Source organism: Bombus flavifrons, chromosome 2 (genome assembly GCF_040668555.2).
Source record: "Bombus flavifrons isolate JBK064 chromosome 2, iyBomFlav1_principal, whole genome shotgun sequence".
Classification (NCBI taxonomy): domain Eukaryota; kingdom Metazoa; phylum Arthropoda; class Insecta; order Hymenoptera; family Apidae; genus Bombus; species Bombus flavifrons.
Window position 1 is genome coordinate 5,874,335 of NC_138443.1, and position 23,345 is coordinate 5,897,679.

Genomic DNA, 23,345 nt, shown 5'->3' on the forward strand with positions numbered 1-23,345 from the left:
CTTGAGATATTTGCAAAATGTAAAATAATTCGTAGAAAGTAACAGCTTCGTCATCAGTAACTCTGGTTTTCGTTGATGCACTCACTTCGAATAAATTACCGTCTAAGAAAACTATGTAGTCCATTTTCATTTTACGTTCGTAAGAAACTATTTTCTACCTTTCGCGGAAGTAAAAGTACAAGACTATGTCTATGACATAACTTCGTTTTTAGGTATACACAATAAGCAAAAATGCGTGTGCTAAAGAAAAAGTGTCAGAAACGAATAAGATATCCATCGAGTTTCGAAAAATTGAAATGCGTGAATTAGGCACGAAACGAGTTTACTGCAGTGAATGTAAACTAATGAAAATCAAGTAGTGTCGCGTGTACTATGTACACATTTTACTACGCGAATCAGTGCATAAACTCCGTTCACGTCGTTTACAAATAAATCCTGTTACGTTTCACCCATCTTAACCTCTCCGGTACACGCGTCGACTACAAAAACTATGAGCGTACTAGCGACAATTTTTCGCACCACAATCTTTTCACTTACGAAAGCACGATAAGCGCATCCTTTAAATATGGACAACGCGATTACAGGATGACTCTTTTGTTAATACCTCGAAGGAGGAGAAACTGAACCTTTGATTGATGCGAGTGAAAGCGATAGAAATGATGCGCGACAATTTTTCGTTTGTGCGCGTAACCTAATCATCGAGAACCATCCAATGCGACCCCATAGTCAAACATCGACTGAAGTCTGCAATACGATATACAAATGCTCTTGTCGCGACGTGGCTGTTAAATAATACCACACAGCGAACGAGCGCCATACTAAATCAAATTGTAAATCAAATATTCAATAGAATAAAGAAAAATGTTAGTAAACTCTTAATTGTATCGATATTTGTTAACTTCTTCATTGACTGAAATATCATATTAGCATTCGCAAAATGATATAAGATTTATTAAAGTCTATCTATTTAAACCATAGGTATATGTAAATAAATACTAGGTAGATAATATGTACTTAAAGATTTGTTTCGTGTGTTGAGAAATTGAAATATACGACAATATATGTATAATTAAAATATAAATTAAATTTGGTTCCTCGTCTAAATTTTTAAATTCAACATTAGGATCTGAAAGTTTCGAATAGTTTGGATTAAAATATTTAAATTACAAATCTTTCAATTAATATTTAAATAAGTAATAAATGATGAGAAAAAGTAAATATTGGTTTCGTTCTCACGAAATTTCAAATCTAAGAAATATATAAGGAATATAAAAGTACATATTACAAATCAAAGTTTTAGAAATTTATGTTTTAAAACTTCAAACTTCTAGAATATGGGATTTGATAGTATTTGCTAGGGCTGCACAGAGGGACCAACGATATTTTGTATTCAAAGAAAGTCCAGAAATGACAGAAACAAAGAAAACACGTTTTATCTTATAAAATAGGTTGCACCTACGACATTCTTGTCAATACCATAAAAATGAAACATTCTTCGAGGATTTAAGATCGAAAAGAATTATATAAGATATTTTTACCAAATCTGGGAGAAAATTGTATAAAAACATTTTCCTTGCTATTCCAATATTTATACCGATATCAAATAACAAAACTACAATATGATGGACTTTGTAATAAATAAATTGAATTTCTACAAAATAAATACCTTTCAAAATACAAACGGATGAAGTATTTAAATATATGTTTGTATTTCATCAAATTAATTCATCTGCTAATTACTTTTTCCACGTACTGTACATTATTAACGCGCATCCAGCTACATCTTTGATTTCGGTTAATTTACTCGCAATATAAATCGTGTTTCACTACGTCGTTTCTTTTTACACCAGAGTCAATTTGCTACTTAATTTGAAAGAAGCCGACTACATTCATCTAAGTAGAGCTACATAGCAATAATTAAGTGCATTCCTGTATATATAGTATGATATACAGTAGACAATAAAAATATTTGTATATCCCTTCTATCATAATGTATAAATAGTGGTTCGTTAAATCTAACGTCCATTTATTAATTTATCCATTGTATAGGTGCATACATATAAAGATTCTATTATTTAATAATATCTTCATTCAATTACAAAAAGTCTGTATCCAATTAATAACCATAGCAATGCGCATATGCTTTTTATATCAGTTGCAGTCACGGGTGGTCGTATATAGAGAATCTTTGAAAAAGATAGCCTTCATACATGAGATCGCGAAGGAGATTATAAATTATAATAAAACGAAATACGAGTAGTTAAAGACTAAAAACTTATCTAATTGAACGAACTATGTATAGAAGATTTTATTGTAAACATCATTTTCCTTTATACCGATTTTAAATCATAATAAATATTATTAAGTAAGTAACGTAATAATATAAATATATTATATTCCAATCGGCACAATCTCATATGTGCAAGTATTTTGCTTTGACTTTATAAAAATAGATAAATATGAAATAATGGAATACTCCGTGTAAAACTAGCAGCGAAACGTAACAATCGAAACAAATTGAAGAAATTAGCGACAATTAGCGAACGTTTTCGCAGCGTTCTGCTTATGACAATTTGAATGTCATGCCGATTGAAAATTTAATTACATCGCGACGCAGGCTACTGCAAGCTTTACTTGTGTTTCCATCTAATTATTCAAATCGTATTTGTCCAAACTGTGGCACCGTTCCAACCAATAATATGTACTATCTCATTAATATAATATAATAATTCCACCGGAATTATTGGTCGAATCGAAATGCTACATCAAAAGCTATATCACCTTAGTTACTTGAGATAAAAGGTTGTTCGTTCTCAACTAGTGTCATTGCATTATATAAATAATAATAACAGAATAGATTTGAGAATATTATTAAATAAGAACTATCTTAGTGCTATGTCTATCTCGATAGTTATAAAACATTTATTTTATTAAAAAAGGATTCGTGTGTGTGTGTTTCTCTCTCTCTCTCTCTCTCTCTCTCTCTCTCTCTCTCTCTCTCTCTCTCTCTCTCTCTCTCTCTCCCTCTCTCTCTTTTTCTTTCTCTGCCTAAATACCGTAAGATCATTAAATAAGATTTTTCCATGGCATAGTAACTTTACATGCACAAAAACCACAGTGATTTAAAAGGAATGTTGAATTTTCACGTATGCATACACGACGCATCGCTGCGACTTCTCGCACTCGCCTCCTTCATTTTCCTCCCCCAGAACAGCACTTTCGTTATGCTCCAGATCCTCCCTTTGCTCCTCGCCGCTAGCCAAACGGAAAATCTAAAGTGGTAATAAGCCAACGCGTTTTGAGTTTCCCAGTCAGTCGGTTCTCGCGTTGGCAAAGACCAGCCGAACAAAGCTGATCTCTTTTATTCCACGGAAAGATGCCACCCGGACATAAACGGAAAAAATGTACAGCTTACAACGAATAGTTGGATACAGGACAGTCATTCTTCTCCTTTACCATGAACGTAAGAACTTTCTTCCTTCGCTCTCACGTGTTTGAAAGATATTTATGCATTTCCATTTAACGCGGCTGAAATTGTGCCATCGATAGAACGTTATTAATTAACATAATTTTCCAATATATATTATTCTAATGCTAATAGATTAATCACCGAGTGACAAAGTGATTTTTATCGTCGATATGCGAAATATGCGAAAAATTGTAACACCTCAGTAGTAAATTTTATTGATCGATGAAGGATAGCTTCGTACAGTGAAAGTGTTTAGAATAGTTAACCATCCTGATGTTTATAGCACGGACCAGCATATTCACTACCTTTAAGGACTAACTTTAGTATGGGGAGAAATGTCCAAAACTTAATTCCTCCGTAAAAATTCGGTCTTCTCTAATGAATACAAGGAATAGTTCTACTCTTAGAGTTGCGAATATATATAAACTTACTTCTCTTTAACAGGATAATCTAATCATAAAATTGCAGAAAAGAAATATTTGAAATTACGTTGCTCTCTAGCATCTTTACAATACAATGACGTTGATTTCTTAGGGCTAAGTTGCAACAATAAATTTGTTAAAGCTTGCGAATATTTTATTGTTTGGGAACTATCTTATTGTTTGGAAAGCTCAAACTGTTTAATTATCCGAACTCCTACCGATCGTTTTCTTTTGTTCAGTCTGGAATTAGCTAGATTTAAATATACCTATTGTCACATTTCCAAACTGATTTTCTCGGAAACGAAACGTCATATGATAAACTCTTATTGCATATTTTCGCCTTATTTTTTTCTCGTAGAATTACTCTACACCCAATTATATCAATGGTTACGGATCACTCTGTATAAATGAGATGACGAAACGATCTTCTAAATTCATACAACTACTGATGTTGTTTCATACGTCAAATAAAAGTCCTGTGGATTGATTAATGAGTAATTAATTATTAATATTTAATATTTAATTTGTTATTTATTTATATAATTATTTAATATTTAATTATTTGATTAAAAAGAAAGATATATATACTACAGCTAATTCTTTAAATAGATAATTTCAATGTATAATTTGCTAACTTCATAAGTACTGTTTTTAGCTACTAATTTGCCATTAATTTGTACTTTTTAATACAAATTCACATACTGTTGCAACAAATACTGTTACTGTTGAATATTTACGGGCAGCAATATATGGATTTACTTGAAGATGGATTGAAATACAATAAGGTAAATAACGGTAATAGAAAACGCTCTTCACTTTTCTTTAGTCTCTTGGACTAGACTATTCCCTGCTCATATATTAGAGAAATATCCTGACAGGGATATTTGTTGTTCTTCTATTCAACATTTCGTATACAAGCCCAGGTCTTCGAAATTTTTGAATCAGTAATGCCAATGGCACTACATCTATCACTATACTATAGTTACAAGTGCTGGACTAAACGTAGAAACATCTTATATTGGAGTATTACTATCACCAACCATGTACGATATTGTATTATTAATTTACTTAATTACTTTAATTAATTAATTATCATTATTGTGTATTATACTATTGTTAAATTATTAATTTATTTCCTTCTGTAATTAACTTTTATGTTGGAATTTCAACCTCGGGATAGTATTTTATTGATATTTGTATTTTGAAACTTTACACTTCGTTTTCAATCAAATCTGTAATTTACTTAATCAATACTTGTGATAGCAGCTAATCAAATTATAACTATTTATTATACAATCAATTCTACGAACTGTATGGGTACCTTAATAGATTGGATCAGTTTTTAAATTTGATCTGTAATCAACTTCTGTGAATGGTAAATTTTATTTTATTTGTTGCAGTTGATTTCGAGATGAACCTCGCATTGATACTACAGTTTTTTACCGTGCTATTTCTCTCGGAGTTAATAGTAACAACCGTGGGCACGGTTTTCTTCACATCCTTATTTTCGCGGCCGAAAGTGAAAATTAACTTTCAACCGCCGAAAACTAAACAGAAGCCACATATCATCATTATTCTTGCTGATGACATGGTATGTACAAATAACAGCAGAGAATCGATATATCGTGTCTGTGAAAAAGGACGTTATAATTAAACAAAGTAGCGTTATATCAGATACGAAGAAAGATATTCTGAAAATAAAGCTATAAATATACTAAAGAATTACGAATTTTATATCTTTTTAGTTATTAAGAATATTTCTCGCAAAATCCATATCAACTTTTATCGTGCCGCTTTAATGATATTCGTGATAATCATTTATTGGTATTAATATTTAATGTAAATAATATTTAATATATTAATATTTAATCATTCAGGTGTACTGAAAATAAAAGACGATAATAATCATATCCTCACTTACTTAAAAATTGTTTATTTAAAATTTGCATTGCATAGGGTTGGAACGACGTAAGCTTTCACGGATCGGATCAAATTCCTACACCGAACATCGACGCCCTTGCATACAATGGTATCATCTTAAATAATCATTACGTTCCGGCATTGTGCACGCCAAGCAGATCCGCTTTGATGACTGGAAAAAACCCGATTCATCTGGGTATGCAACATTCTGTTCTCTATCCGACCGAACCGCGAGGGCTTCCTCTAAGTGAGAAACTATTACCGCAGGTAGGTTTCTGAACGAATCACGCAACGTGAGTTTCTTTCGATTTTATCATCTTAATAAAATATCATTTACTAGGAAGCTTACTAAATACTATGTTATACTAAATATATACAATATATTACATTACATTAAATATTACACAGCTACTTTGCATTAGTATTATTAACATAACTTATACAGGGTGGTTGGTAACTGGTGGTACAAGCGGAAAGGGGGTGATTCTACGCGAAAAAAGAAGTCGAAAATATAGAATAAAAATTTTTCGTTTGAGGCTTTGTTTTCGAGAAAATCGACTTTCAATTCTCGCTCGGTACGCGTGCACTTTATCACGTCCCGTTAAAAAAATTAATAGTAATATTTGCATACCTTATTTACATAGCATTGATAGTGGCGCAAGTAAAAAGATTTCAAACTTGCTTTTATTAAATACGAAATCTACATTATGTTTCTATTTCTATCACGAAAAATGGCATATTTATAGTGGCATCAGTTTTGTGTTAAACGGCAGTTACATCAATAAAGCCTGTATTTAGTATTTTCAAAAATATAAATTTTAAAAAGTCTCTCCTGTAAAATTTACATTTCTTGTTGTACCACTTATTAATAGTTGTACCACTATTAATACCAAGTAGCGATATTAACTATATAATATAGTATTATCTATATTAAATAGTATTTATTGGGAAATTTATTTAAAGTATTTTACAATTCTTCTCGCGAATAACTTCTATGTATAATCATAGTAAATTCTTTGTTAATCCATGATCATTTGCATGATCAAGCAAATTTACCATAAAGCAAATATTAAAATATCAGAATCTGCTTAATCAGAATACAATAGAATTATTCAAATAATGGAAGCTAGAATATATTCTTTATTTTTAAATACAGAAAATCTCTACTTTGAAACAAAAAAAATTTGACGTAACTGCTGGCAATACACCGAAAAATGCAGTCATGCTTATTCAAAATATTTATAATAATTTTTTATATTAATTGTGACTATTCTTCTAAATTGCTTTCCCGCAAATGTACTTAATAACTTAGCATTGCCTATGGTCTCGAGTGTACCAAATTATCAGAATCCGTAAATTCATTAGTTGTTCATATGTTTAATTATATCGTAATTTCGATTAAATATTCATATGTTTTCTGTAATAAGAAAATCTTACTCTAGTCAAATCACTGGATTAAATTACCGAAATTAATTATAAGAGACTATTTGATATGATTTTCTCCGCGTTATCGATATCACAGGAAAGACGTAAATATCTCGGAAACTATAAATGGTACGAAAAAGGATTTGAAACAAATGTTGTACGATTTCGAAGGGAACATACCGTGCCGATATTTACTTTACCTTGCAATGATCTTGAAATGCCCTGTGAAGGTCACAGATACATTTTTAAGTGAGAATTATGTATATGTTATATGATATACGTTCATATATATTTTTATTCCATATTCTTCTAGATGACATGAAAACATTTTAAAGACACTAAGCGAATCATTAATTTAAGTTTAATGCCTTAAACTACGATTTGGACAAAAACTTAATATATTTTTCGTACGAATGTTCGTTTCAGTATTTACGGGAGATAGGCTATAAAACACACGCTGTGGGAAAATGGCATTTAGGATATTTCAAAAAACAATATACTCCGACGTATCGTGGATTTGACTCACACTTTGGATATTGGAACGGTCTTGAGGATTATTACACTCATATCGCGCAAGAACCGGTAAATATTTTGAAAGTTAAACTTGTGATAACTTGTCATTTCTATAATTTTATTTTCCTAAATATGAAACGTTAGAATATAAAACCTATATAAATCAGTTTTGTATAAGAAAAATTTCCTCAGGATCCACTATATAACGAGTACAGAGGCTTCGATATGAGGCGAAATCTGACAGTGGCATGGGACACTGCAGGAAAGTACGCTACCGATCTGTTCACAAACGAAGCTGTGCGGCTGATTAACGAACACAATATTGAACGTCCAATGTTTCTATACCTGGCTCACTTGGCTGCCCATAAAGGTAATGAAAATCAACTGCTACGAGCACCGGACGAAGAGATCGCCAAATTTTCATACATTCTCGACCCGGAAAGAAGAATCCAAGCAGGTAAGCGTTAACCTTTTTCTTGACAAATTATCTACTTCAATTATACCTTAACACTTTGAGGACGGTATGCTCTGACAAGCATCTAGCCAGAATTCCGCGTATTTTTGGAAAAGGTTCAAAAGGTCGCTGGGAAAGTTCGTTCCGATTTACGTTTCGATTCGATATACATTTATTGAATTATATAGGTTTTTTATATATAGGTATTTTATTCCACGGTCTTTCTCTATCTTTCACGCAACTTGAATATTCCATCCTTGCAGAACCTCTCAGATTTCTCGGCGAAAAACTTTTCAATATGATCTTTCATGTCAACCAAACTCCTTAAAAATCGGAACGAACTTTCTAAGCAGCGAATATTATATCTAATATATTGATAACGGTTTCGTATTATTCAAGCATGTAGTTAACATTTTTAGAGGATACTCTCATCGTCAACAGTTGAAAAATGAAAGACGCGAATTCGCGTCGCACGTACGCAGTGTTAACTTTATCGTTTTTCAACATTTTCAAATAACAGCGTTCACAACGTACCTCCACGGATCTGCTCTTTTAAACAATTCAAAATAGCGATCGTAATGTAAACAGATATTTAGCACTCTACAATTAAAATATCAATTATCGTACTCCCTTATCAAATTCTACGTTTTTCTAAGTAAAGAAACAATTTCCGTCGATAACAATAAAACGTACTTTCGAAGTTTTTGTGTGCGTGTTAAAAGAATAAAACATGGAAATAATATTCTAACATCGCGCTGAGTTCAAATATTATAATTTATACCTGTACTTACAGCCGTTGTATCGAAATTGGACCAAAGCGTTGGCGATGTGATGGACGCACTGCGAAGTCGCGGCATGTTGGAAAATAGCATAGTAATCTTCATGAGCGACAACGGTGCACCAACCAACGGTATACTGAGCAATCAAGGCAGCAATTACCCTCTTCGTGGCGTAAATATATTCTACATAGAACGATTGTACGTTCGTCTGGAACAGCTGAAACTTTGAGAATTTTTCAGATAAAGAACAGTCCATGGGAAGGTGGAACGAGAGGAGTCGCAGCTATCTGGAGTCCCCTGATTAGAAAATCTAAAAGAGTGTCGAATCAAATGATGTTCATGTCCGATTGGCTACCTACTCTTTTGTCTGCAGCAGGTTAATAGAATAATGTCAAAAGTATTAAAATCATTCTACGGTATTAGAAATTCGCGTTCTATTAAATTCTCATTTCTCGCAAAATTTTCAAAACAAGTGTAAGACAAATTATTAAAAAGATCAAGATTTTGCTATAAGTCACTTTACGTCCACATCTCTATAGAAATACTTTACCGTATTGATATTGCAAGATATTACGGTAAAATTACTAAAAACGTTAACAAACACTAGATTAATTGAAACGTTTACGAAATCAGAATGACACACAGTAAAGTTTATTTTATTCAAAACTCGTGTAACCTTTAGGAGTGGACAGGATGCAACTCGGAAACATCGATGGATTCGATCTCTGGCCATCCTTGGTGTCGGGCAAAATCAGTCCCAGATCCGAAATAGTGATCAACATCGATGACCTCGCTGATTATGCTGTTATTAGACGAGGCGATTTTAAATATATCATCGGCCGGACTGAAACTGGCATCGCCTGGCTTGGGGCAAGTGGAGACCCATCCGAGGGCGTTTCCCCTCGATACGATCCTTACAAAGTGTTGTACAGCAAAACTGGTGTCGCTATTTCTGGTATTATTACCGCTAAACAAGCGATGGAACTAAACGAAAAGAAAAAAGAAAACATAAGAATTGTGTACGATACTTCTTCAAAAACCAATTTTCAAGAGAAGATACTTACCAGCGAGGACATTATCGAAATGCGAAAAAAAGCACAGATAAAGTGTAACGTTACAGAGAAAGATAAGGTCAGTGTCGTACGAACAAAGATCCTATTTGAAATTACATATGTTACGTATAAGTTTTATGACCATCTTGTGTTGCAAACCGCTAAAAAATTTGTCTATAATTTTATTACAGATCCCTTGCGAACCAATGATAGCACCATGTCTCTTTAATATAGAACAAGATCCTTGCGAAATGGTGAATCTTGCTGAGAAAAATCCTGTGATTTTAGCTATATTTGAAACGATTCTTATTAGGCACAGATTAACCGTGATACCTCCTAGTAATTTGGATGGAGATCCCAGATCGAACCCATCGCTTTGGAATAACACCTGGACCAGTTGGGCCGAACCTAATCCATTAATGCTCGCTTATACGAATATTAAGCAGCCTGAATATTATGCGGATCAGGCGATCGTAGTAATGTCTATCATTTTTTGTTTTTTCGTCATTGGAGCAATAATTGCTTTTAAGTGTCGGAAAACTAATTCGAACAACTTGGGGAATCCTGAATATCAGAATTATCATGAAGGAGTCACTTGTACTATAGATGACAGCGAAGAAACATTTTCTATATCTAGTGTTGTACCAAATAGAAGACGAAATGATACGCTTAGACACGAAGATATAAATTGACATCTTCGAATGAGATGCACGAGCGCTAAACCTCTTTTAATTACCGTAAAAATTTATTACACTCGTCGTACTCTTTTGCAAAGATATTAATAATATTCTATTTGAATTCTAATAGTTAAACTACATACGATACTTGTTCATTTATAAATTCACGAAATGTATTAAATGAAAGCGTGTACAGAAGTTTCACGGCTTTTATCTCGTGTCATCTCGTTCTTTGCTTTCCTATAGAAAATGTGATCCATACGATATACAGAAGTATTATATCGTTAATAGGATGACAACGATAAAATACAAATTCCAAGTTTAAAGGTACCGCTTGTTCAGTAAGTTTGTTGTACTTTGAGAAAAATTCATCGAATAATTCGCAACATTTGTAAATAGTCGACAATCTTAATTAATGCTTACGAAATATTCATACTGATTAAAAACAAAAATTACACCTACCAGATTATATCACTTCTAACAGAATTAAACATACGCGCACGTGCGTTCATTTAACTAACATCTGTCACATGAATGATCAACAATAAAAACACTTTTATGAATAAATACTTCAGTTTCATAATTTATTTATTCACCGACGCTTTCTTGTCTCTGTACAAAATTTCGTGGAAATAGAAAGTTCGAATCATCGCATTTAAAAAGCAACAAATACGGCACTTCTATTTGCGATCGATATCGAGATTTCGATGATCTTGTGTTTTGCCAGCATTTTATTTCAATTTACTATCCATTTCATCGATACCATTCTCTAGAAACGTTTACGTCAATAAACGGCTGGCAAATCACAGAGAATTTGCATGAAACGCATTTTGAACAAAACTGTTTGCAAAAACTATAAAGAGTAACCATCGGAATAAATATTCTTCCATCAGATATCGGAACTCGATACCCGAGATACATCTTATACTATTAACAATTTCATAGCTAATAAAATAACTGAAATATACAGTTCTTCTCCAAGGCAATGTTTCGTTATATCTAAACACAAAAGCTATACAACGATTATAATACAGTTTAGTCATGCTCTCACACTCTCTTTTCCTCTGAAGAGATGGAGCGACTTTTTCGTTTTAAAAGCTTCAGGAAAAGCTCCTTTAGAAGCACGACGCGATTAATGTTCCAACGCTCAGAATTGTCACACTAAAAATACAGACATCTTTGCATCCTTGAATCACAGGAATACGTGCGTCACATCTTTAATCACGTTTATCTTGTTCGATCTAGTCTAATTACAGGAATAGCCCCGGCAGTTGGCACTTGGCAGGAATGTATCCAGAAGGCAAGGATGGTGTTCACTTCACCGTCATTAATATTCCATCACATGTGCACCACCTTTGGCGTGCTACAATTACGTTGACATCGTGTTAATATTAATTATCTTATGATAAACATTTTTTGGATATACAAATTTCGAAAAAAGAAATAATAATGCATTGTCTCGCGATTCTAAATATTTTCTTGAATTTATAAATTAAAATATAAAATGAAAGGAACGGATGAGGGAAAAAGTTTCATTCCACATTGAGATTAATCATCCAAATATTTTATAGAATTAGAAACGATTAGTTAAAAGGTCAATGACCGTTATTATCTCTTTTTATTAATCAAAACTAATCTATACTGATATAATTAGAAAACTACCTTTTTCCCCACAGCCAATTCAGTAAAACGCTCGACTGACTCTGAACATCCCTAGCTGTAAGCAGAAAATTAGAAGATTTATAGCCAACGCTTTAAAAATACCTTGATACTTCTATAAAAATCTTACAAAACATTTTCCTAAAATTTTATATCTTGTTAAATTTCTCTTCAAACTAATCAAATGTTCTACTACATCACTTTTATGATAATGATTAAGATTAAAAAAAAAAGTTTAAAATATAATGAAAAACAAAACACGTACAAAGCCAAACTACGTACTATTACGTAACTACTAACTACGTACTATTGCTTGATACTCTGGAAGATGAAAACTGGAAATGTTAAATATGCCTGAGGATACATACAGAGTGTATAATTTGCATTGACGAGCCGGGCAGCTGCTTCTGGGGGCAAGGTACTTAGAACGTCTTTGTGCGCTAGCAAAGACATTTGCTGTGTGTGCCTCAATTCTCGCTCATCCCTCAATCGCACGTCTTTTGCGTGGCTCACCGTTTGCAGCTGCGACAGCCTAAAGGGAAAACTAGCTTGTACAATGAAATAAGGAGCTTACTATACTACTCACAAACACATCTTAACATATTTCCGCCGAGGAAAACGTAAAGTTAATTCTCTCCTTACGAATAAAGTGCTCAGAAACGAATTTACCACCGCATTCACACATTTAAAGCTCTTATAAGTAGCTTATATCTTTACAACCAGCTGATCCGTGAATTTATTAAACTGAACCCATTAAAGTCCAATATCTATGTTTTCTTTTCTTTTGTTCAATCTAGAGATGCTATACAGGGTGTCTCCGAAATCATACTACAAGCGATCGGGTGGTGATTTTACATGTAAAAATAGGTCAGAAAAAGAAAAGAATATCACTTTTTTATTTAAGGCTCCGTTTTCGAAAAAATTAAGTTTAAAAGCCCATCAGGTACCCTGTATTAGCTGGAAATTTCGAATTATGAAACTTTTGTTTCTGCTCGTATCTGTATTATTAAACATGGACAATGTCACGATTTGCTGAGCTTTCAAACACACTTCTCTTGAAAATGAAGCGTTAAACGAAAAAATGTTATTCCTTCTTTTCGGCTTATTTTTGCACGTAAAATCACCACCTGACTGCTTGTACCATGATTTCGAAGGCATCTTGTATATAATTCAGGAAAAGAAAAAAGATTTGAAAGAAAATTTTGCTTATCAAACCTTTGAATCTTTAATGTGCTGGACGTAACAGGAGCTCCAAAAAATTGACACTCATTCGTTTCTTGAAACGCATTCATATTTAATTGAAAACATTTGTCTTGTTCAGATTAATTGGTGCAGAGCTTCAAACAACATGAACAGAACATACAGGGCTACAGAGGAAAGGATGAATCAACTTGGAAAGCTTGTTTCCAGATCTGCTACGCGCTAAGCAAACTTAGGGGCTAAACAAATGTGTAATCTTTTAATTAACGCAATGTTAAAAACTCTTTTTAATGAATTATGATATCTTATTTAATAGAAACTATCAGCTAAACGAATAAAAAATATTACAGAGGATAATACGCTAGAATCAAACGTGTAATTATTTTCCTTGACACTAAAAAGTATTATTTTAAAATAATGTTTGAATTAAAATTTATAAAAATCCTTCAATAATAATACAGCTTTTCTTTGTGAACAAAAAGAATCAAAATAAACCATGCCTGAAGACCACTTCAATTTAAAAACATAGAGATATATTATATGTATTAAGTTGTCCCAAAAGTTTCTTTCGTTTTATAGGGAAATAATAGATGCGCAATATTCTTTTGTTTTATATTATTTTATTGAATTGCGTATGATCCATTTTGTTCCATTGGAACTATAAAACGAAAGAAAGAAACATTTGGGACAACCTAATACATTACCTCATATAAAGTTAAATATTAATGCCTCAACTATTCCAAAAAGGAATGTGCATAACACTATATAGCGACTATAGTAAATAATAATAGATATCAATGAATTATGTACTATATATACAATTTAATTAGGATAAAAGAATATAATGCATACTTCAGGGCAAGAGTTTCCTTGTCTTCTCCAATTGGAGTATCAATAGCCTCTTTCGCTATCTCGACTGGTCCCTCAGACTTTGACGGTGAAGGATGTTCCACGATTGGTTCCACAGTGCTAGAAGATGACACCTCCCTTTTTGGGCTGAGATCGGAGCTCGCTGAACTCCCCATCTTTCTCAGCTCTTCGTTCACTCTGATTGCATTAGAGAGGCGTAATTGCAATGTGTCACGTTCTTCGAGTAACTGCATCAATTCATGCGTCAATTCCTCGCATCTGACATCCCTTTGATGAAGCATATACAACGCAAGATCTAGTTCTTGCGAAGTCGACGTTTTGTTTTCTTCGTCAGAAGCTTCTACGCTTCGAACTGCAGAAGTATCAGTCGCAGGAACGTCTTTCGTTAAAACATTTTGAATTAATTCATATTCCTTCACTTTCTCTTGTAAAAGTGTCTTCAATGAATTTATTTCCGTTTCTCTGGCCGCTAAAGTATTTTTGAGTTCGGTAAGTTGTTTTCCTGCTTCATCGTATGATGCTAAAACTTCCTCTATACGTTCCTCCTTCTCATGAATTTGAATTTTCAAATTGTGAAGTTCCGCATCTTTGGTGATACTCAATTCGGCCAACCTACGTTCCTTCTCTGCCAGGTCGGAGCTTACTCGAATCAATTCTTCGTCCTTCTGGTGCAATTCGTTTTTCATTGTTTGCTCTATCGTAGAAAATTCTTTCAGCTGTTTCTTCAGATTTTCTATGTCCGTATCCCTCAATCGTAGTTCGTTTAAAATATTTTGATTTTCCTTGGCTAACTTTTGCTTTATTTCGTCGATCTCCATTTCTTTCTCTCTCAGTTTCTTCTCCAAGAATTCATGAGCCTTCAAACGAACCTGTTCTTTCTCGATACTAAGTTTTTGTATAACTTCTTTAGTTGTTTCCGAGAGCCTCTCAAATTCTTGCAAACGAGAAACTTCTTTCTGCAATTCAACAACTGTTGATTTCAAATGTTGAATTTCCTGTTCCTTACCATATAATTCAGTAGTCAATCTCTGCACCATTTCACGCAATTCAAATTCATCTGATTGAGGCTCCATGCTGGCTTGAAGAGACAACTGAGAGTCTTTCTCAGCTATGACATACTTTAGTTCGTTAATTTCCTGTTCCTTGGCATACAACTCATTCTGAAGCCTAACAATTTGTTCTTGATCTTGAACCGATCTTCGATCTTTGGAATGAAGACCTGCCTCTTCTTTGGAAACAAATTCTTGATTTTGTATCTCTATTCGTTGTTTCAAAGCATCAATTTGTTTTTCCTTATCTTCGGCTTTTATAGTAGCTACTTCCAAAGCAGATTCCAACTCAGCCTTTTCATTATACAGGCAATTGATTCTTTGTTGCATTTCTTGAATTATACTGGGATACGTATTTTCATTTAGAATGTATTTCAAATGCTCAATCTCTTCTTCCTTCCTTTCCAATTCAACCTGCATGTTATCTATCGTACGCTGTAAATTTTGTTCATTATTACCCATTCTAAAAACTGGTAAACCATCTATAGTATTAGAAGAGCTCTGTTGGTGTTGACTCTGCTGTACAGTAGTTGATAATCTATCAATTTCCATTTGTTTCTCATTTAACATTTGACTACTCTTCTCTAATAGAGATACCTTCTCATTCAAACTATGATGAGTTTCTTCTAATGTCTTACGAGTGACTTCTAATTCCAAATTTAAACTGTCTATTCGTTCTGTTTTCCTTAAGAGCTCATTTTTCAAATCCTCTACGTTTTGTACCTCTGTACGAAGTTTATCAATTTCAATTTTATTGTTGTCTAAAACTGTCTTCTGCTCTGCGGTTTCCTGAATATGATGCTGCAAAATCGACTCTTTCTCCGTCAAAGTTAACGTCGTACTTTGAATTTCTTGCTCTAAAGTCTGAATACGTAATATGTATTCATTTATACTGACTGATGCTGCTTCAGATTCATTCAAACGTTTATTCAGTTCTTCAATCGTTTCCGTATATCTTTGATTATCCAACGACAATTTCTGAACTCTTGCCTTGCTTTCAGATAACTCTAGTTGTTTCTTAGTCAACTGGTCAGTTATTGATATTAAATTAACCTGAATAGATTCTAGACTTGACTCCTTTTCCACCAAATTCTGCTTTAAAAGTTCCAGTTCTTGTTGCAGAGCACGAAACTGAGAAATATTATTCTGTTTTTCAAGCGAATGCTCACTTATAACTTTCTCTGACGTCGATAGTCTTTCATTAAGATTTTGTATCTGTTTTTCTTTTTCCTCAATTTCTATTGCATGTTTTTGTACTAACTCTTGAGTAGCTTGACTGACAGTAGCACTGACAGTTTCCATACTCTGTTGCTGAATACATTCATTTTCTTTGTCACTAAGAGATTTCTTCAGAATTTCCAGCTGTTGTTTCTTTTCACTGAGCTCCTGATTCAGACCCTGTATAGTGTCCTGCAATTTTAACTTTGCACCTTCATTGTCCGTATACTGTTTTTGAAGTTCCTGCTTCAAATCCGCCACTTCTTGTATCCTGATATTCAAAAGATCCATCACTTCCACCATCGACGCATTCATAGAAGATAATTGCTTCTCTGAAGATGTCGTTAAAGCAGTTAGCTTTTCTTCTGCAGATACTTTTTCTTGTAGAATGTCCTGTAATCTTTTCTGTAGTTCGATGGCATTTGATTCGGAGGTTTCGATTTGTTGACGCAAATCGGCTATTTCCATCTCCAATTTACTAGTTTTTTCAAATGCTTCCTCCTTCAAAAAATCAGTATTTTGTCTCATGGCCGTAACTTGATCATTGGCATCCATCAAACTCTGTTCGTACTGCTTCCTCAATAAATCATATTCTTCTCTAGATTTGCTTAACATTCCCTGCAATTCTGAAATTCTTTTATTTAAATCGTCTACGATCTGGATAGATTCATTTTCTTCCGCAGTTCGTTTTGATTCTAAAGCAGATAATTTCATCTTTAAATCTTCTAAGAAATGTTGAAGTTGCTCATTTTCAGTTGCAAGCGCCTCCATCTCATCCTTAAGATCGTCGATCTCATCCTTATATGTTTTACACAAATTTTCATAATCTGCTTCTTGAACAGATCGCTTTTCTCGAGAACGTTCCTGTGTAGCTGGCTTAGACTCTTCGTTCGAAGAAATGTTTTCATTTTGAGAAATGACATTTTCGTCTAACTTAACTGCACTTCCCCGTAGTCGTTTGTCAAGAGCCTCGACTTTATCAGATAATTCCTTATTTTGAATACGTAATACTTCCATATCCATGTCCTGTCTTTCTTTCATTTCCATATACCTTTCATTCGCAGAAACTACCACATCTAAACGTTTTATCAAAGCCTCTTTCTCAGCAACAGTATTTTTCTGTTCTTCTTTAAGCTCTACCAAGGTCTTTTCCAATTTACTAATCTGAGACTTCAATTCTTCCTCTATTGCAGAATCTAATTCATAAAAATCACTTGCTGACTTCTGTATTTTTATCTGTTGCTGGAGGCTCTCCAGCTGTACCTTATACTCCTTCAATTTTTTTATCATTTTTGCATTCCTCAATTGAGTAGTCTTACTTTCTTCCATCATCTTCTCCTTCTCCTTCTCTAAATCTCTGATCTGATCCTGAAGATCATCTATTTTGGCTTGTAACTGCATTTCCTTGCTTGGAATCAATGTAGTAGTGAGATGCTGTTCATCAGCTAACTGAGCATCATCCGCATTCCATCCCCAGGTTTCCTCGTCGAGTTTTTCCATCGATCCAGCATCCCATGCTGCTTCCACATCCAAGGAAACCTCCTGCTGAATTTCCTCTGTTGTAACTTTTGTGATCTCCGGTTCTGTCTGTTGTCCAACAGTAATTTCCTCTAATGGAGTAGATTCTTTCGACGTATCCGTGATGGTAAGCGTTTTATCGGACTGTTTATTCGCCTCTTCCAGAGCTCGAGTAAGATTTACAACTAGTTCTCTAGCTTCATCTCTCTCGTGCATAGTTTTCTCAATCTCCATCTGCAAGTGTCGTTCAACGTTCATAGAGTCCTTCAATTCCTCCATGGACCTAGACAAATCATTCACTTGCAGTTGCAACAAATCTCTCTCCTTGGTAAGAATTGATACACGATTTTCCAACTCTGGTACCAACTCAAGATCGGTAGAATTTTTCAGTTCTGCCTCTAAGTTATTTATTTGTAATTTGCACGAGTCCAAAAGGACTTTTTGTTGGTTTTGATCTTCAACAGTTTTGTTTAATTCTTCCTTCATGGAGATTAAAGTCATGTTTAATTTCTCTATCTGATTATCTTTAGCTAACAATGAATCCTTGAACTTATTTTCGATATCATTTTGTTGTTCCATCATTTGCGTACTAAGATTATGTAACTCTACATTCAATAAATCAACCTGTTTTTCTTTTTCAGTCAGTACTTCTTTTAGCTTTTCCACATTTGCCTCTGCAGCATATAATTGTTTCTGTGAAACTTCTAATTCTTCAACACGTTGACTATAATTCTGAGATATCTGTGTCCTCTCTTCAATCATCAATTTCTGCAGATGATTAATCTCTTGAGTTAGATTAGAGCATTGTGCTTCCTTTTCGTTTAATAAAGTCTGCAACCTTCTCACTTCTTTGTTAGTCAAAAGATCGGAATTGGAAGCAGATGACATACCAAAGATTTTAGAAGCATCAAATAATTGGGGAGCATTATTCTGAGGAGCACTGTCAAGAACGGGTGACTCTTTCTGTGATTTTTCTACAGATTCTGTATTCAAATTTCTATATGCATCTAACTCCATCTTTAATTCCTCTATTTCCTTTTCACTGGATTCTTTATCTACTTTAAGAGATTCAATTTCTTGTTCCAAACTGTGTCTAGTATCTTCTAACAATTTTTCTGCCATTTCTCTCTGTGCTTCCATTGATTTAAGAGAATCTATTTGAAAGTTCAATTGTTGTTCTAGTTCATCAGCGCGTTTCTGAACAATTTGCATCTTTTGTTGCATGTTTAATAATTCTGTTTCTCGTACTTTGCATTCTTTGTTTAAATCAGAATTTAATAGATCAGCACCTTCCAATCTTTCTGTGTTCTGTTTATTATCTTCCAATATCTGCTCTGTTCTAACTATCTTCTCTTCCAAAGTGGCATTTCTAGATTGCTGTTCTTCAACTTTTCCTATCAATTCTTTATTTTCTCTCAATGTTTCCTCCAATTTTGCTTTCACCTCTTCGTGATTTGCTATCAATGAATTATACTGGAACAAAAGATCATTGTATGGATCTTCCAATGATCTGTTTCTCATACCAGTTTGATTCATCAAATCGTTGAATCTAAAAGATTCTCTCATCTGAACAAAGTTACCAATGGAATTAGCTAATTCATTATCCAAATTCTCAATTTCAGCTTCTCGTTCTTGTAATTTTGCTTCCAAAGCTTGCACCAAAGTCTGGCATTGTTCACAATGACTACAATGTTGGACTCCAGTCATTTTTGTATCATCCTCAGTAACTTCTTCTTCCAAAGTTTGAGTGGTTTCCGTTGATGTGTTAATAACTGCTTTCTCCATCTGCTCAATCAACAATCTGCGTTCTTCTGACTCTTTTTCAACAATTTCCAATTTTTCATTAATATGCGCCTGCTTTGACAGTAATAGCCCATTTTGAGCCTTAAGATCATTAATTAATGCAAGCTGGTCAACATACTCTGCTTCCATAACTTGCATTCGTACACTAAGCTCTCTAGCTTTGTCCTTTATGTCCTCTAGCTCCAATTGTTTACGTTCATTTTCTTGAATAACCTGCTGTTTATAAGATTCATATTCCGAGATTATATTCTGTTTGCTTTCTCTTTCTGTTGCAAGTTCTGCTGTAGAAGATTCAATATCTTTACGTAACTTCACAATTTCCTCTTCCATTTCTGTAAGTTGTTGCATAAGGAGAGGCATCTTCTCCTTTGAATTAGTCAAATCATTTGTTAATCTTTCGATATTTTTGGAAGCTTCTGTAGACTCGTTTCTAGCTTGTATTAGTTTCTCTTCTAAATCGGCTATTCTATTATCCTTTTCGCGTATTGCAATCTCCACATCCTGAATTTGCTTGTTTTTAGCTTCTTTTTCATCTTTTTCAGTCGTCCACTTCTCTTCGAGCTCGGTAACTCTACTCTCAAGTTCTTGACATACCGCTGTCTTCTTCTTTAGATTAGCGGCAATTTTTTTCATCTTTTCTAGCTGCATTTGTATCTTGTCGTCCGAATCCTTTAACTTTTGCTCCAAATCGGCAACTTTAGCTTCTAAAGCAAGTTTAGTTTCTTCAGTTATATTATGACCAACTAGTCTTTCCTTTTCTTCTAATTCACCTTTCAAGATTTCACATTCTTGCATCTTGGCATTCAATTCTTCAATTACATTTTCAAGTCTCTGGTTTTGCAGTTGGGTATCTTCAGTATGCTTCACTTTTAATTGTTCTATTTGTTTATATGTGCTTCTTAATTCTGCTTGCACATCATTCACAAATCCTGTATTATTATCTATAATGCTCTGTAATTCCCAAACTTGCCTTTCAGCTTCACTTTTTTCATTCTTAGCTTCCACAATTTGTACTTCTAGATGATCTTTCATTGTAATTAAATCAACAAATTCTCGTTGCTTCTCGACTAATTGATTTTGAATATCGTAATTTTGCTGAGACAGATTTTTTACTTTTTCCAATAAATTACTATTTTCTTTTGTGGTTGCATTGATCTTACACTCTAGTTCATCAAGGATCATATTCTTATCTTTCAATTGCTCTACCAAAGCATCATAATCTTTCATAGGTTTTGATTCCTTTACTTTGTTATTCAATTCAACAACGTCTTTTCTCAAAAAATGTATTTCTTCTTCTTTACTTTTCACTAGACTACTAAGATTTGCTATTTCGTTAGATATCGACGTTAGCAATGAATCTTTGTCTTGGATTAACATTTTATAGTTATTAAGTTCATCCTGTAAACTATCTATCATAATCATTTTATTTTGTAATTCTGCATTTTTAGCTTGTAACTCTTGATTTTTGTCTTCAATAATTGCTTTAAAATTAGCAATTTCATTATCTTTTTCAGAGACAGCTGCAATCTGCTCCTGATGCTTTAATTCAAATGTCGTCGTTGTACTATGCAATTGTTGTTGCAGTGAAATAATTTCTGCATCTTTCTTTTCCTTTTCATCTAGCAATATTTTGTATTCATTTTGCAAAATTTTGAATCCCTCTTCGATGGAAGCTTTTCCTGCTTCCAGTTTCTCCATCTTTTCTTGCATTTCATTGCACTTATATTTCCATTCCTCTAAAGTATTAAACATTTCTTTTAATTCATTTTCCAAGCTTTCTGCTTTCTTTCCAGACTTTTCATATTCCATAATCTGTTTACCTTTTTCCTCTAATTCTTCTTCCTTGTTTGCAAGTTTTATTTTCATTTCTTCAATTAGGCCTGTTTGTTCTGTGATTAAGCTTTTGCATTTTTCTATCTCATGTTCTAAGGAAGCAACAATCATGGATTCTGTTTGTTGAGACAGGGCATCATCAGATTGTGGAGTTTCAAATACTTTCTGACCCAATTTCTGTAAACCAGTGCTGTCTTGAACAGCATCTTGTTTTTCTTGATTTAGTTTTTCTAATTTTTCAATAAGTTCTAACTTCTCATTATTAGGATCATCTTGCAACATTTGATTCATTTTTAGATGTAATTTTTCTTTTTCTAGCATCACTTCAGTTAAATTATCTTTCAACTTTTGATTAAAACTTTTAAGTTCTGACACCTTTGTAACTACTTCTTCATTTTCTTTCAATAATTCTTCTATTTTGGTTCTCAAATCATTGATTTGAAGATCCTGAGTCGTTTCATGCCACTGATCTAATGAATTACGTAATTCTTTTACCTCTTTTTGTAAAAGACTTTTTTCTTCCATTAATATATCAACTTGTGCTTTAAAATCAATTTCTCTAATTGATATCTCAGAAGCTTCAGATAATTTTGTTTCAATTTGAGAATCATCATCCAATTTGACAATCGTAGACAATGTTTCAATTTGTTTCTGCAATTTACTATTCTCTTCAATAAGATTTGTTATTTGAATTCTGAGGTTAGATAATTCTACAGACTGATTATCATTTTCTTGTAATAAAGTATCAACTTTTAATTTCAAATCAACGTTTGATTTAGATTCTACATATTCTAGTTGTTCCTCAAGTTTTGTAAGTTTAATTACAAGTTCGCTATTTTCTTGTGTGAGAAGCTCGATTTTTGTTATACTTTCGTTGTGCTCTGGAATCCGTTCAAAAGATTCTGTCGAACCTGTATCAGATGATCCTTTCTCTTCCACTCTGCTTAACTTCATCGTTAAATCCGTATTTTCTTGGGTTAATTGATCAATCTTCTTTAATAATTCATTTTTATCCGGGTCATTTATAGATTCTGTAGATTCAGCATGGAAATTTTCTTTTTCTTGAAGTTTATTTAATTTAAGGGTTAAATTACTATTTTTCTGTGTCAAATCTTCGACCTTTTTCAATAAATCAGTTTTGTCTAATTCTTGTACAGTTTCGAACGACTCTGTTGACCCAGTGTCAGATGTTCCTTTTTCCTCGAGTTTTGATATTCTATTATATAACTCGGTATTTTCTCGTGTTAAGGTTGTCACTTGTTTGATCAATTCTGTATGATTAGCTTCCGTTGAAGATTCTAATTTACTTTCATTTTGCAATCTGTGCATAGCTTCTAATTGCTCTTCAAGATCTACCACTTTCATTTCTGCAGTTACTCTAAGATTTTCGGATTCTGCATTTTCTGCCTCTAGAGACGAAATTTCCCGCTTCGCCATATGGAGCTCTAAGGTGAAAATCAAATACTCATTATGGAATAATTAAA

The 23,345-nt window shown here is 33.4% G+C and overlaps 3 protein-coding genes across 8 annotated transcripts in view; 1 reads left to right on the top strand and 2 right to left on the bottom strand.

The window, feature by feature from the left end:
- The window catches only part of Grd (GABA-gated ion channel), a 92,829-nt gene extending 92,114 nt beyond the window's left edge, over positions 1–715 (bottom strand). Inside the window, exon 1 of one of the 2 annotated variants that reach the window (XM_069131785.1) lies at positions 1–715. In XM_069131785.1, coding sequence (XP_068987886.1) covers positions 1–130 — 130 coding nt within the window. In that variant the 5' untranslated portion in view covers positions 131–715. The other variant, XM_069131786.1, reaches the window with a different exon arrangement.
- On the top strand, positions 286–11,551 carry LOC138189672 (arylsulfatase B). 2 transcript variants are annotated; one of them, XM_069131784.1, is made up of 9 exons: positions 286–355; positions 5,292–5,482; positions 5,848–6,078; positions 7,663–7,818; positions 7,942–8,206; positions 8,997–9,154; positions 9,223–9,358; positions 9,665–10,113; positions 10,226–11,551. In XM_069131784.1, exons 2-9 carry the CDS (start codon positions 5,303–5,305, stop codon positions 10,724–10,726), a joined length of 2,076 nt encoding a protein of 691 aa, XP_068987885.1. In that variant the 5' UTR covers positions 286–355; positions 5,292–5,302; the 3' UTR covers positions 10,727–11,551. The 2 variants fall into 2 exon arrangements, with proteins under 2 accessions (XP_068987885.1, XP_068987884.1); XM_069131783.1 differs by lacking the exon at positions 286–355 and adding an exon at positions 3,296–3,463.
- LOC138189663 (golgin subfamily B member 1) overlaps positions 9,831–23,345 on the bottom strand; it is an 18,182-nt gene continuing 4,667 nt past the window's right edge. For 3 of the 4 annotated variants that reach the window (XM_069131748.1, XM_069131746.1, XM_069131745.1), the window contains 4 exons: positions 14,423–23,306; positions 12,739–12,902; positions 12,374–12,428; positions 11,266–12,074 (listed from right to left, as the gene is read on the bottom strand). In XM_069131748.1, coding sequence (XP_068987849.1) covers positions 12,050–12,074; positions 12,374–12,428; positions 12,739–12,902; positions 14,423–23,306 — 9,128 coding nt within the window. In that variant the 3' untranslated portion in view covers positions 11,266–12,049. Of the gene's footprint in view, positions 9,967–11,265; positions 12,075–12,373; positions 12,429–12,738; positions 12,903–14,422; positions 23,307–23,345 lie in introns of those variants that run through there. The other variant, XM_069131747.1, reaches the window with a different exon arrangement.